At 56.6% G+C, this 13,554-nt stretch overlaps 1 protein-coding gene across 3 annotated transcripts; it reads left to right on the top strand.

The window, feature by feature from the left end:
• The first annotated feature begins 339 nt into the window (after positions 1 to 339).
• On the top strand, positions 340 to 12,207 carry LOC103586418 (chromosome unknown open reading frame, human C21orf2). Of its 3 annotated transcripts, none has more exons than XM_008567695.1 (7): positions 340 to 437; positions 1,575 to 1,593; positions 2,935 to 2,981; positions 5,859 to 6,088; positions 7,214 to 7,382; positions 8,268 to 8,361; positions 11,707 to 12,207. In XM_008567695.1, exons 1-7 carry the CDS (start codon positions 361 to 363, stop codon positions 11,833 to 11,835), a joined length of 765 nt encoding a protein of 254 aa, XP_008565917.1. In that variant the 5' UTR covers positions 340 to 360; the 3' UTR covers positions 11,836 to 12,207. The 3 variants fall into 3 exon arrangements, with proteins under 3 accessions (XP_008565917.1, XP_008565918.1, XP_008565919.1); XM_008567696.1 differs by lacking the exon at positions 11,707 to 12,207 and adding an exon at positions 11,039 to 11,242; XM_008567697.1 differs by having other exon boundaries at positions 344 to 437; positions 5,943 to 6,088.
• The last annotated feature ends 1,347 nt before the right edge of the window (positions 12,208 to 13,554 follow it).

The raw sequence follows: 13,554 nt of genomic DNA on the forward strand, positions 1-13,554 counted from the left end.
CCTCCCCGTCCTCATGCTTAGCGTACCCGGCCACCCGGATCAGCGACCCCGAACGAGGGGGGCGGCTCTCAGCGCGCTTCCGGGGTCGCGACAGAAATGCGTCATTGCCGGGCGCCCCACTCCCCGCACGCGCAGGTCAGTGCATGCGGTCCAAGGGGCGGGGCGGGCGGGACCGACGTGCTCCGCAGAAGCGCAGGCGACCCCACCGCGCTTGCGCTTCCCCGCCTCCTCGTCGGGTCGCCAATGGGCTCGCAGGATCCGCCCCTGACGACGCGGCCCCACCCCCTGGATACGCGCCACTGGGCAGCACCTGCGAGGGGAGCAGGGGCCGCGGGGCGGCGGCGGGGGCCTAGGGTCGCCATGAAGCTGACGCGGAAGATGGTCCTGTCCCGGGCCAAGGCTTCGGAGCTGCGCAGCGTGCGGAAGCTCAACTGCTGGTGAGGGCGGCGAGGGGACGGGAGACGGCGATGGACCTGAGGGGACGGCGCCCCCGGCCCGCCCGCCCCGGGGACCCCGAGCCGCTGTATTTTCGGATGGGGCTCCAAACATGCCGTCCGGGCCAGAGCAGTTAGAGTTACAGCGGGTCCCTTGTGCTGCGGGGGGCCTGACGAAGTTGGGGGCAGCCGCCGGGGTCACGCCCACCCAAGGAGGAGACCAGGCCGGTGGTCACGCCTAGAGGGAGGGACAGAGGCTGGCACACGAAGTGACGACTCCGCGCACACGTGGGAAGCTCAGAGCTGGGGCATCTCTGCCGGGGTTGGTTCGCCGTCCGGGCAGGAGCGGAGGGAAGCTGTGGGGTCCGTGTAGGCTCGGGGCTGGTGGCCGGGGTCGCGGGGCCCGGGAGGACCAGAACTACTGCAAGAGGCAGCTGGTGTTGAGGCCTGGAAGACCTGCAAGTGACCCCTGGGCACCCAGCGAGGTTAAGTGCCCTGTGAGCTGCCACACGGGGCAGGTGGGGAGTGAGTGGGGCTCAGCAGGAGCAGACCCCTCTTCTCAGTGCCCCCTGCACACTGGCTGCAGTGTGGGGGCTTGGCACTGTTCATCAAAAAGCCTTTCGCTTTGCCTTGGCACATATGATGTTTTGGCCACAATTTCCCTTCTGTCATTGTCTTTCAATAGTGCGTTTCTTTGTTTTGCTCTGAGCAGAGAGAAAGAGCAACCCTGTTTCAGCCTTCCCCAGTTTGCTTTGTCTGTTCATATTTAGCCTTTGGACTTGGCCTCTTATAAAGACTTCCTTGTTCACATCAGCGAGGGAGATTAACTTTCTGCGGCTCAGCAACCGTGAGAAAGAGTAAATCTTTTTGTGTCCTATAAATGGAGCAATCTCTGCTGCTCCTTAGTTTGAAAAGTACCTCCCAAGCATTAAACATAAGTAGTTTTGTTGAAAATCAACCAAGAAACCATTTTTGACACTTTTGCCAATTATCTGGTCAACGTTCCTTTTTTTATTATTGTCATTTAAAGTATAGAATCTTAAGGTTTATAAACATTTGTCATTTTTTGGAATTTTTGTTTTTCATATTTCTTATTTAACTCTAACAAAACTGAAGAATGTATGTCTCTTCTTTTCCCAGGGGCAGCCGTCTCACAGATGTAAGTATCGTGTTGATAATCTCCAAGTGGCCCTGATCCCAAAAGTTGCAGCCTCTTCCCCAGGAGAGTTGTTGAACTGACAAAACTGCCCATTAGGTACCCGGGCCTGGTACCTTGCTCACTTAGTAGTTTTTGTAGTGCAAAACTACTAATGAAAAAACTCCTGTAGTGCCCAAGTTTATTTTGAAATTCCTGTGAGCATTCCTGTAAATGAAACACACTATCGTTTGCTGGGCCCACTCACAGAGGAGGTGAGGGAGTCAGAGTTCTGACCTGGAAGGAATGCCAGGAGGGTTTGGGTGGGTCAGGTCCAGTTCATGCCCCCCACCTCGGTGGCTGGCAGAAATTGGGCCTAGTGTGGGGGAGCTGGAGCTTGTGGGTCTATGAAGAGATTTTTCTCTTTTTTTTTCTCTCTCAATCCTAGAACAGTCATCTCCAACTTACACGGGGATTACGTGTCAGTCATTTATGTCTTTATCTACTTTTGCTTTGCTCCTTGAACTGACCTTTCCTTAAAAATAAAACAAAAATGCTGCTGAGTGGCTGGGCCAGTCCAGAAAAGCCTGGACCATTCTACCTTATGCTGCAGCTGAAATACCACAAATTTAGCAGCAGAAAAACAAGAACGCCATGGTCATGGAAACAAACCCTTGGCATGTGTGAGGCATTCTGACTGCCCTATGAGCATGTTGAGATCAGGGGCCCTATCTGGCCCCCAAGCCCTGGCTGCGTGCCAGCATATGTGGGTTCACATATTTGGGGCACATTCCACTCAGCAACCTTACAGGTTATGAAAGCCTTATGGACCAGCCCTAGCACCAAGTTGCTCTGTTCCGCTCCATTAATAGTATTAATGTGCTCTGAGATCCGGTTTCAATCCAGCCTCCCTCTTGGCCCAGCTCTGATGGCAAGAAGGGGCTTCCATCCTGTCCTTGTACCTCAGGGACAAGAAGAAGAAAGATTCTCCTTCCCAGCATAGGGGACATAGAGGTCCCCTTCCCTGATGTCCTCCGAGAATATCTCAAGTAGTGAGTGCTCTGTCTCGAGAGCTGGCAGCATTAGATCACAGTGACGACTCTTTAGAGCTGTGTGCACATCAGAGAGCGTGAGCACACTCACTCCTCTTCCAGTCTGAGGGAATGTCTAGACTGCGCAGTGGAGCACGACACAGCACCCATGGGTCTCCATCCTGAGAGCCCTGGCTGAGCAAGGCCGCACCCCTTAGGCCCCTGGAGTGGAGCTGACCGAGGCTTGAATGTACGTCCCTATGGGCCCGATAGAAGTGATGTCAAGACGCCAGTGCTGAGCAGTGTTCACCAGCCACATGCTTTTCCTTCCTAGATTTCCATATGCCGGGAAATGCCCAGCCTGGAGGTGGTCACCCTCAGGTACCTAACTCCCACTGCAGCTCTGAGTCCCTGGGGCATGGAAGCTGGGGGAGAGCCTCACATCCCTCTTGCAGGACCAGGTGACATGAGATGGGCTAGAAACCCCCAGCATGGTCTGGAAGGGCGGCCTCTGGAGGCATGGGAGCCCTGGAGCAGTGAGAGCCTAGCAGCTCCTGCCACGCTCCCCTTCTCTCTCAGGGGGCCTTACCTCGTAATAGCTTCCTGTCCCCCACGAGCTCCCTGGTACATATCCTGCCCATCCTGGGTCTCTATGCTCTGAGAAGTCATCTCTGCACAAACTGGCCACGTTTGGTGGGGGGAGCCCTGCTAATGGTGAGCAGCAGTCCATCCTGGCCACCCTCGCCCCAGCCACGCCTGCCCCCAGGGACCTGCAGCCCACCTGGTTCCATCGGCTCACCAGTCTCTTTGCATCCCAGGATCTGTTGTTGGTCACAGTTCCTTCTTCCAGAGTCACTGGCATTCTAACAGATCACAGAAGCCTCTAACGAGCCAGATGTCATCATTGGGATTCAGGCAGTTTGGGAGGATGTGGGGGGAGCCGACCCTTGTGGCTGACCACTGCCTTCCAGGCGCGGGGTGGGTGCTTCCATAGTCCCACATTTGAATCCCACGAGGACCTAAACCCTGCAAGGAAGGCAGACTCTCCCTGTGTGGCAGGGAGAAGGTTCCAGAGCTTGCCCTCTGTTGTGGCTGTTGTTAGGCCCTGGGTCACCTTGCCGACGGCTGTGACTTACCTTCTTGATCACAGGGCTAGCCACTGGGCTGAGCAACCCCTCATCCTCGGGAACTCTTCCTGGTCACCTGGTCTCCACGGCACCTTCCGAGGTTGGTGCGGCCCTGTTGGATCCCCGTGTCCATCCTGGGGAAGGGGCAAGTCCACCCTGTGTTCTGGGCAGCCCCAGGCCCCTCATCCTCGGGAACTCTTCCTGGTCACCTGGTCTCCACGGCACCTTCCGAGGTTGGTGCGGCCCTTTTGGATCCCCGTGTCCATCCTGGGGAAGGGGCAAGTCCACCCTGTGTTCTGGGCAGCCCCAGTGCAGGCACAAGCCCATCCTGCCAGTGCCTTCTTACCAAATGATGAATGGACAAGCAGGCTTGGAGCCATGCTCCTGGGCTGAACCCTGGCTCTCCCACCTGTGGGTTGCCTGAGCTCTCTGTGTCTCGGTTTCCTCATCTGTAACACGAGCGAACACCGGCAGGGCCCTTGTCTACTGTGAATATTGAAGGAAACACAAAGACTGAGGTTCGAGCATTCAGCAGAAAGGAGTAGTGTTTGGGTTGTGTGAGGCAGGGGTGCAGCTCCCCGAGCAGGTGGGAGGTGCGGCTTGTAAGGGTGTAGCTGCAGGAACACATGCCTACTCAGCAAGGGCTGGCTTACGTCACGCATGTTTACGGAGGCCATCGTGCATGTGGGGGTGGCATCGAGCATGTTACACATGGACCATGTTCTCTTGGGGTGGAGATTTGAGCATAAAATTTAAGGGGCTGGCCTTGTGTGGTGAGGTGAGGTTAGGGCAGAGTTGAGTCTTGTGTGCCAGAGGAGTAGGTGCAGCCAGGGCCACGGGCATGTGCGGGAATGTGACAGGTGCACACGCCGGCCACCAGGCTTCCCTTTGTTGTGCTGCAATTACAGCAAAGCTGGGATTGGAGCCCCTGCCCCAGAGAACCTCACCTGACAAATGCGTAGCTTCTGGTTCCCCCACACAGCAGGAATGTGTAGTCAGGGGTCTCTGCCGTGTGCTGCTGGTCTAGGGCAGGTCCCTCAAGTGCAGCAGGAATTCTGGGCACATCTCGAAGGAAGGACAGCACTGAGGTTGCTGACAGCTTGGGCGCATGGTGGCGGATGTCTGACTGTGCTGGGCTGAAGTGGGGACCAGCACAGTGTGGGAATCACTGCTTGACCATTGGGCGGCAGTCCTTTATCAGAGGAAGTCGCTTCGCTTTGGTCTTAGTGCCCCGTGGGTGGAAGTGGTTGAGGAGTACTCCACGCGGCTGTAGGTTGCACTCAGTGCCGGCTGCCTGTGCCTTGGGCGGGTTCCGTACTGCAAGGATTCCGAAGCCTTAGTTTTGCTCCTGGTACGATGGTGGTGACCTCCTACCCAGATGCTAAATGAAATCATTCCTGTGAAATACAAGCACAGCCCTTGGTACCAGGAACTACGTGTTCAGTGTGGCCCTGGCGTCCCTACGGGTAGCACTGTGACCTCCCCACAAGGTGTTTGCCTGACACAAAGGCAGCCTCTGGGAAGGATGTTGCAGGTGGGGCTGGTGTCCCCAGGTCCTGGCCCCCAGGAGGCAGGAGGGCGCTCAGCTGCCTTTGCCTGCGTGCCTGGTTCCGCATGGTTGTGGAAGTGGCTGAAGGCCTATGCTGGTGCACCCTCATGTTTCTGCTTCTTTCATGTGTTCACATTTCTGTGGAACAGAAATTAAACCTGTGTCCTTTGTTTTCTTTTAATGTGGGGTTTTGGAAGTCCCAGTGCTCAGTTCTGTGTGACATGGAGCTTGCTTACATTTTGGGCATAAGTTTTTCTGTCCACTGTCTGCTTTGGGGCAGTAATGTGTCCTTTGGGAGGCCTTAACCATCAACCTCCCACAGTAGCCCTTAGGCTGCCTAAATGCAGAGCATGAAGCCGGAGGAACTTTCCCTGATGCAGTCTGCTCCAGTCAGCCCAGGGTCCTCATGGAACTTGACCCATTACCTCCAGTTTTGACCTACTTCTAAGGAGGAGCCAGGTGGGCACAGGCCCATGAGGGCCTTTTTCTAGTATTCATGGTTGAGCTGAGACCAGTGGTGTTAAAAGCCCCTGCCTGCCTCAGAAGCCACATCTGTCGCTAACTGTGCTGGTCACCGTGCAGCGTCAATGGCGTCTCCACCCTGGAGCCCATGAGCCGCTGCCAGCACCTGAGCGAGCTGTACCTGAGGAGGAACTGCATCCCCAGCCTGGCCGAGCTGTTCTACCTGAAGGACCTGCCTCACCTGCGTGTGCTATGGCTGGCCGAGAACCCGTGCTGTGGTGCCAACCCCCACCACTACCGCATGACTGTGCTGCGCAACCTGCCCAGCCTCCAGAAGCTGGACAACCAAGGTGGGTGTCCGCAGCCGGCGACAGGTCACCCTGGACCTGGAACTGGCACTGGTGAAATGACCCTGTTCCTCTGTTCCTTCTCTGCAAAATCCTGGTCTTATAAGACACAATTGTTTCCTCTGTAAAGTCTCCTGAAGGAGCTTTTCCCCAGGTTTGTGTTTCTCCTTTCAAAAGCGTTACTGTAATTCAGTCACCTGGACACACCCATTCATCCCTGAGCATGGTGTAGGGTTCTCTTCCATGAACTTAACAACAATTGTTTCCTCTGTAAAGTCTCCTGAAGGAGCTTTTCCCCAGGTTTGTGTTTCTCCTTTCAAAAGCGTTACTGTAATTCGGTCACCTGGACACACCCATTCATCCCTGAGCATGGTGTAGGGTTCTCTTCCATGAACTTAACACAGTGCACTTGCCCCCTGACTGTCAGAGGCCCGAGGCTTTCTTCCTGCCTTTGTGCCTGTGAAGGGCAGTGCTGCTGGAGAGTCCATCCCTCGTGTGACGAGACTGTGAGTGCCCAGAGAGCCAAGCAGCGTTGTGCTGGTCCATGGGGACCGTGTGGCTCAGCTGCACTGGCCTGCTGTGAACCTGGAGCACGGGGAGGGTGCCCTACCACTGGAGAAGTCTTCAAGCGCTTCTCCTTGATGAGCCTGGAGGCGGTGCTGTGCTGCGGCATGACCACGTGTGCTCCTAGGGCAGGTTCCAGCTCACTGGTTTCCAGGGCTGCTGCTTTTTCTCTTGTTAATTCACTGGCATTCTCGGGATGCTAGTTTCAGTATAGCTAGTCAGTTACATGGGCACAGATGTTTTCTCCCAAACAATTTTAATATGAATGAACTTCAGGGACGCCGTCGTGCAAGAGTGAAGTGGAATAGATGCAGTGCAGCCGGCTCCTCTTATGTTTACCTTCATTGGGCTTTTCATGAGGCATTGCCCCCAGCAGATGCTGGGATTCGGGTTCACCAGCAGTCAGTGGCCATCTGCTGTTTGTCTGGCACGTGCTAGGGCTGGGGATGAGAAGGTGGCAGACTGTGCTGAAGGCTGCAGTGAGGACAGGCGCGCAGTTCATGTGGCCTGCGGGTGGGTGAGACCACTCTGATGTTCTTGCTTCCTCTGTCCTTCACCCCAAAGCTGTGACCGAAGAGGAGCTGTCCCGTGCCTTGATGGAGGGAGATGATATCACTGCTGCCCCGGGCAGTGAGGACAGCAGTGGCCCCAAGCCGTCTTATGTGCTGAGCTGCGCCAGCTCCACCGCTGACCCTGTCCGGGACCCACTGAGCTGCAGCGAGGAGGAGGCAGAGTGAGGCTGCGGGAGGGGAGGGTCCCGCCATGACCTGTGTCTCTGGGGTGTGAGGGAGGGAGTCCCTGGTGGTTATTCTTTCTTACCTGTTGTCTCTGGGAGCAACTCTCAGTCGCCCTCCGGGACTGATTTCAGTAGCAGGTCTGTGTCTGTCAGACCACGGACATGCCTGGGGTAGGAGTAAAGGAGCGAGCGGCTCATGTAGCCCCGGGACAGAGCAGACTCCAGGCTCAGGAGGGCCAGCTGCCCACACGACCCCAGCCAGTGCTGTTGTCCAGCCTCGAGGGCCCCGTGGTAGGGCCCTCCCTGGCCCATAGAGCTCATGGCGTGTGGCTCAGGCACCTCCCGGGGCGGTTTATGCTTGTTGTGACCGTGTCTGAGCAGGAACAGCATCAGGCAGGTTGTGGAGACAAGTCCTTAGCATGGGCCCAGGCCGAGAGCCCACTTGGCAGATTGACCCCCATCCCCTCATCTTGTGTCCCTACAGCAGAGGAGGGAGTTTGGGTGTGAGCTCCATGCTGGACGCTGCAGGCCAGCGCTCGAGCTCTGACCTGTGGCCAGGGGCTCTCACGCAGGCCACTTGTGTGTTCTGGTGCCCCCACCCGCTCTGAGGCCCAGGTGGAAGGTGTTAGTTGGGAGCCCCGGGCTGCAGGGAGCTTGCCCCAGCAGGATGAAAGAGAAATAAGTGCTGGGACGCCATGCGCAGGTGCCACAGCAGTATCCTGGTGTAGCCGGCCTCACTTTCCTGCCCTGCATCTTGCATGGGGCCCATTTGCATGACTTGGGTCTCTTCCTCGCTGGATTTGTCCTACAGACATCGCTTGCAAAGGCGACTGGAGCCCGAGTGCCGGCCCCTCATGCACCTCCATTCTCTTCCTCCACCAGCAGCCTCCAGAGCCAGATGGTCCTGAAGGCCCCTTCCCGGGACCGGTTTCCTTCCTTCTCTCAGAGGGATGCTCCCAGCAGCTGCAAGAACAAAGTGAGTGACGGAGGTCACCCTGACTGATGGCCGCTGGTCCCTCTATCCAGAAGGCAGAAATAGTGGAGGATGGGGACTGGTGACACGACAGGCAGTCACAGAGCTAAGCCCTGAAGGGTGGGGAGTGGTGCCCAGGCCATAAGCCTGGTTTCCAGAGTTGAGGTAACCAGAAGGGGCAGAGCAGAGCAGGAGGGACTTGAGGCGGTGGAGCTGGCTTCAGTGAAGCGTGGCAAAGGGGAAACCCAAAAGCCTGACACCCGGCGGGCAGCACAGCCTGTGCTGAGGGTCCAAAGCTGCAGTGAAAGCCCTGGGTCAGTCCTCAGTGCCGGGGCTTCCAGCACATCTTGGACAGATTGCCAGGACCACGTGCAGGGTTGCCAGGGCTGTGCTACTTGCCACTAGTTGTGGGAAGCAGCCTGGCCAAGGTGGCTTGATGCAGTAACAGAGCCAGTGGGGGGGCACAACACCAGTGACAGACCCCAGGGCTCTGGACTGTGACATAATGAGGTTAAGTAAGCAGCCTGGCGCCTTTCTAGGTTCCCACGACATTCTGGCTTGTCCTCAGCCTCTTTCTTTACCCCCCCAAGTCCTGATTCACACCCCAGAGGAGGAGAGGGGCTGTTTCCTCCCAAGTATGTCCTCTAACAGCATAAGTCAGCTTCCCTATGTCCCTACCCCCTGCAGACAGCTGTTTCATGGGCCAGAGGTGCTCGCAGGCCCATGCTTGAGCTCGCACACCTGTGCCAGTGTTACCGACGGACCAGGCTCAGCTCATTCTCTCGCTCTAAACAAATGACTTGAAAGTCCAAAAGTTGGTGCAAGGATTGGAAGGCTTATTCAGATTACCGGTACTCAACTAAATGTCTAAGCAAGCAAACAGAGAAAAGAGGAGCAGTGGGGTCCAGTTTATCCCAGTCCCAATTGGCGGGGCCAAGTATCCTGCTGACATAGTAATTGATAAAAGCAGTTCTCCCCACTGTTGTCGGCACAAAGGAGAAAAACGCCGACTAGATTTAAATCAGAGGAACAAAGCATAGCCAGGAACCCTCCTGGGTGCACCTACATAGTAGCAGATACGATCGAACCAAATAGCAGAAGGGGGCTCAGAAAGTCAGAGAAAGGTAAAGAGAATTTTAGTGGCTTCCGGACGTCCAGTCACTGCATGAGGTGGGAATGAATCCCCACCACTCTCATGCATCCCCCGTCAGGGGGAACCTGCTTAAGCAAGGTCTTCATGGTGCAGGACTGGCCTTCCCACCCCTGCTAGTTACCCATCAGGGCAAGCTGCTGCCAGCCAGAGGGAGCAGCTTCTCACAGGTTGAGAGGAGTTTAAGCTGTATTTGTCCGGCAGTCACTTTAAAGAGGAAGAAAAGGGGAAAAAAGGAGAGTAAAAGAGAATAAAGCATTGCCGTGTCAGAGTTTAGGCCAGGGACTCCAGGAGAGACTTATAAGCAGCAGAGACGTGGGAGCAAAATAGTCGCAGTGGCCACTTGCCTCTGGCAGCTAGAGTCTTCTCTGGTGCCCAAAGCTTTCCAGTTTTCACCAGTGACTAAATTAGGCTCTTGGATTCCAAAGTCATAGAAATGAACAATGTACCCAGCAGTAAAGCAAGCAACACTTTATTAAGAGAGGAGATAGACTTACATATACGGTGGGTAGCAACATTAAAGCTAGTCCCCCCGAGGGAAGCTGTTCAGGGTCTTTTACAGGGAAAGGAGTTAAGGGGTACAGGCCAGCGTCACTGGCGGTGGTCCCTTCTTCCTGGTTGTGTCATGGGTGCATGCTCAGTAGGTCGAAGAAGGCAGTGGTGTTCATCATTGTCACCCCAGGAGGGTCATAGTAGCAGTCACCTTGAAGCTTTGTGTGCAGGCGGGAATTCACAAAGGGGTCTTAAGGTTAATCTGTAACTTAATTTTTACAATTATGGTAAACAAGCCTTGGGGAGGGGTTTTGCAACTCAGTAAGTATCTGTTTCCTCTCTTATCTCAGTCTATTTTATCAGGGCAGGCCACGGGGTAATCATGTGCCCTGGGGGTCTCCTGACTGAGAAGTGAAAAAGTAACAAAGTGTTCTCTGCAGGGAAAAATGGAGTCAGTTTGGTTCACAGGCCTAGCCTTACCCTGTTTCACCTGAGCCAGACCTTTGCGAGGAGAACAGGGTCTTCATGGTGAGCGTGGCCCAGAGTCACGCGGGAAGGGGCTGCCTGAGCCACCACAGCACCTGCTGTCCTCAGCCTGGCCAGATCTCCCTGTGGCTCACACACACCCTTTCTTAAGGGAGGGGCCCCACAGGCAGAAGGTGGGGCTTCCTGACATCCCTAGATGAGGCTCAGTCACTTATTCAGTGAACACATAAAATGCACATAAAACACATAAAATGCAGAATTTGTGGGGGGTACAGAGAAGAGGAGACCGAGGCCCTGTCCTTGGGGAGCTTCCGATCTGAGAGGAGCAGTGCCACCCCCTGGGGAAGCGTCCCCCGTAGGGTGAACAGATGTGCCCCCAGACTGAGGTTGTGGGGCAGCCAGGCTGGCCAGGCCTCTGGCCCGGTTTGTTGGGAAGGGAGGAAGGAGAAGGGACAAGGTGTCAGCCTCACCACAAACGCCCCAGGCCCTGCTCCACTCCCCTCACCCCTCCCAGACACTGTCCCTCAGGACCTTCCTTTCCTCCTCCACAAGGTGACCTCATGGAGCCGGCTCAGCAGTTTGTACATGCACTTGCAGGTGTGTGAGCCCGTTCTCCCACACTAGGACGGGAACCCTGATACGTTCAATACCCAGGGGCCGCTCTGCGCCCCCACGGCCCCTACCTTCCCTCTCCTGGGCCCCTCAGCAGAGCCCTGGGGAGACAATGGACCAGAGATGACAGCATTGATCCAACTCGGGGCCTTCCACAAATGCACATCAGACACCTCGAACCTGCATGCCTGCCTGAACAGGTGCGCCTGCTTCTGGAACATAGGGAGGGTCCCAGCCAGGCCCCTGTGAGCACCTCCAATGCGGGACCCTGGGACACACACACATCCCATGCACCACACTGGGCCCTCCCGGGCCTCTTGGCCTCTCTGTACCTCTGTTTCCTCTTCTGTAACATGTAGGCCTGGGCCCTCACAGGCTGAGAGATTGGATGAGTCTGGATAGAGGAAACAGCACTCAGTGTAAGCGCTGCTTCTCCTGTTTGGATTCTCTCTCCCTATACCCCGTGTGCTTGGTTGTCTCGAAGGCCCCAACCTGGAGACTGCCCTCCATGATGGGGTGCTGCTGGCTGGGGCCTCCAGGCCCTTGTGGTGCGAACACCCTTGCGTCGCCCAGGGTGGCGCTTAGCCAGCCACTTTCTCTGCTCCTAGAACGTCCTGACTGCCATCCTGCTGCTGCTGAAGGAGTTGGACACTGAGGGGCTGGAGGTTGTGCACCAGACTGTGGGCAGCCGGCTGCAGGCCCTGCACAAACAGGAGCTACAGGAGGAGATGGAGTGACTGCCAGTGGTCTGGAGCCACCAGGCTATCCATGCAGACCCAGCATCTTCCCCCTTGCTCCCAGGGAAGGGGGTAGTGGCCTGCCATGGCCCCAGCCTCCACCTGCACTTTCAGCATTGTCCTTTGGAAGCCTCAGCCCCATCCAGGAGAGGCTCCACCTCGGTTTGCCACACTGGCCAAGGGCAGGAGGGGCGTCAGACACTGGCTGATCAGCCTGGCTCCTGTGTCTGCGGCTTAGGAGGAGCCTCAGCCACACCAGGACTGGCTGGGAACTCTCCTGTGATTGGCAGGGTCTGGGCTCGACTTGGTTCTTCTTAAAGTAGGGCTTTGCGGGCTGTCCTCCCTAATAAAGTATTTTTCCAAGCCCTGGAAGCAGACATTTCCTAAGTGGCAGACGTGGCCTTGACGTTCCTTTCTGAGGTAAGTGCATATCTTAGCAGGATGAGGAAAGTGCTCACCAGTGGTTTTGCTGTTTCAATCCTTATCATGGGACAGACTGCTGTCTACACAGGAGACTTCCAGAATGATGGATGTTGGGGATGCTGAGCTGCTAGAATGCAGGGGATGCTGGGTGCTGGGGACTCTGGGATGTTGGGGTACTGGAATGCTGGGGAGGTTGGCCTGGCCCAGCTATAGGCAGGTCTCAGCTTGGATGTGTGGGGAAATGGGAGGGCACATGGCTCTGTAGCTGGAGGTGGCTCCTGCTCCCAGTCTTCCAGAGACACCTGATACCAGCAAGGGTCTCCTAGGGAATGGGCACCTCTAAGTCCCACCCCCCATCAGCCGGTGCGCACAGTCACACACATGGCATGCGGGCCTCATTAGTTGTCTCTCGTCTCAGGACATAGTCTAGATCCAGAGCTTCCTCCTAGATCCAGAGCTTCCTCCTCGGGTGATTGTCCCCTCCCCAGCCCACCCCCACGCCCAGAGGCAGAACAGACCAGAAGGGCCTGTGTTGGGCCCCTTGACCCCAGCTCCAGGAGTGAGCCACCCGGAGGCTGGGGCTCTAGGGCCCACCCTACCACACCTGCTGCCCTTTGGAACAGCCCACCAAGGAGCCCTAGGGACCTTAAGGTGGCCTGAGGGAAGGAGGGGTGGGACCCAGGATCTCCACCTGGCCCCTACAGCCACCTAACTGGCATGGGCCCAACGAGAACCCTGCCCAGGGACCCCTAAGAAGCCCTTCGAAGCCAGGGTCTCCTCAGAAAAGCCTGTGGTCCCAAAACCACATCCTGAGTCCCTGCATGGTGCCAACAGGGAGCAGCCCACATGTGTGGCAAGGGGGCAGCCCCCGTGGTGGGGACAGACGTGCTGTGCTGTGAGCAGAGCTTCGTGGACTTCACGTGCACGCTGAGGGGCCCACAGAGATGCAGCTAGTCTAGGGGCCTTCCTTCCTTCCCAACCAACCCTCCCTGGTGTCTCTGGGATGCTGGCTCAAAGCAGCTACCTGCCTGTAGATCTGAGCCCCCACCCAGGCTGAGTCTGGGGGGCTGTTTGTGGTCAGACATGGGGGCCCAGGAGCCAGGGTTAGAAACCCTCCCAAGATCTTGAGGTGAGAGACTGCAGCCCCTTCTGACCTTCAGGGCAGGGCTGAAGGTCTGCAAGGCCAGAGAGGGGCTCAGGTCACCGTGGTGACCCTGGAGAGGATCATTCTCCAGCTGCTCCTGGAGAGTGATGGTCTCCAAGGGCACGTGGACGTGCGGCCCAGCGCAACCCAAG

The sequence above is a fragment of the Galeopterus variegatus genome, unplaced genomic scaffold (assembly GCF_000696425.1).
Source record: "Galeopterus variegatus unplaced genomic scaffold, G_variegatus-3.0.2 Scaffold336, whole genome shotgun sequence".
In the NCBI taxonomy this organism is placed as follows: Eukaryota; Metazoa; Chordata; class Mammalia; order Dermoptera; family Cynocephalidae; genus Galeopterus; species Galeopterus variegatus.

Coding starts and splice junctions, on each gene's coding strand:
- LOC103586418 (XM_008567695.1), top strand. CDS start 361: ATGAAGCTGACGCGGAAGATGGTCCTGTCCCGGGCCAAGGCTTCGGAG. Junction 2,982..5,858: donor CTGGAGGTGGTCACCCTCAG/GTACCTAACTCC, acceptor GTCACCGTGCAG/CGTCAATGGCGTCTCCACCC. Junction 6,089..7,213: donor CCAGAAGCTGGACAACCAAG/GTGGGTGTCCGC, acceptor TTCACCCCAAAG/CTGTGACCGAAGAGGAGCTG.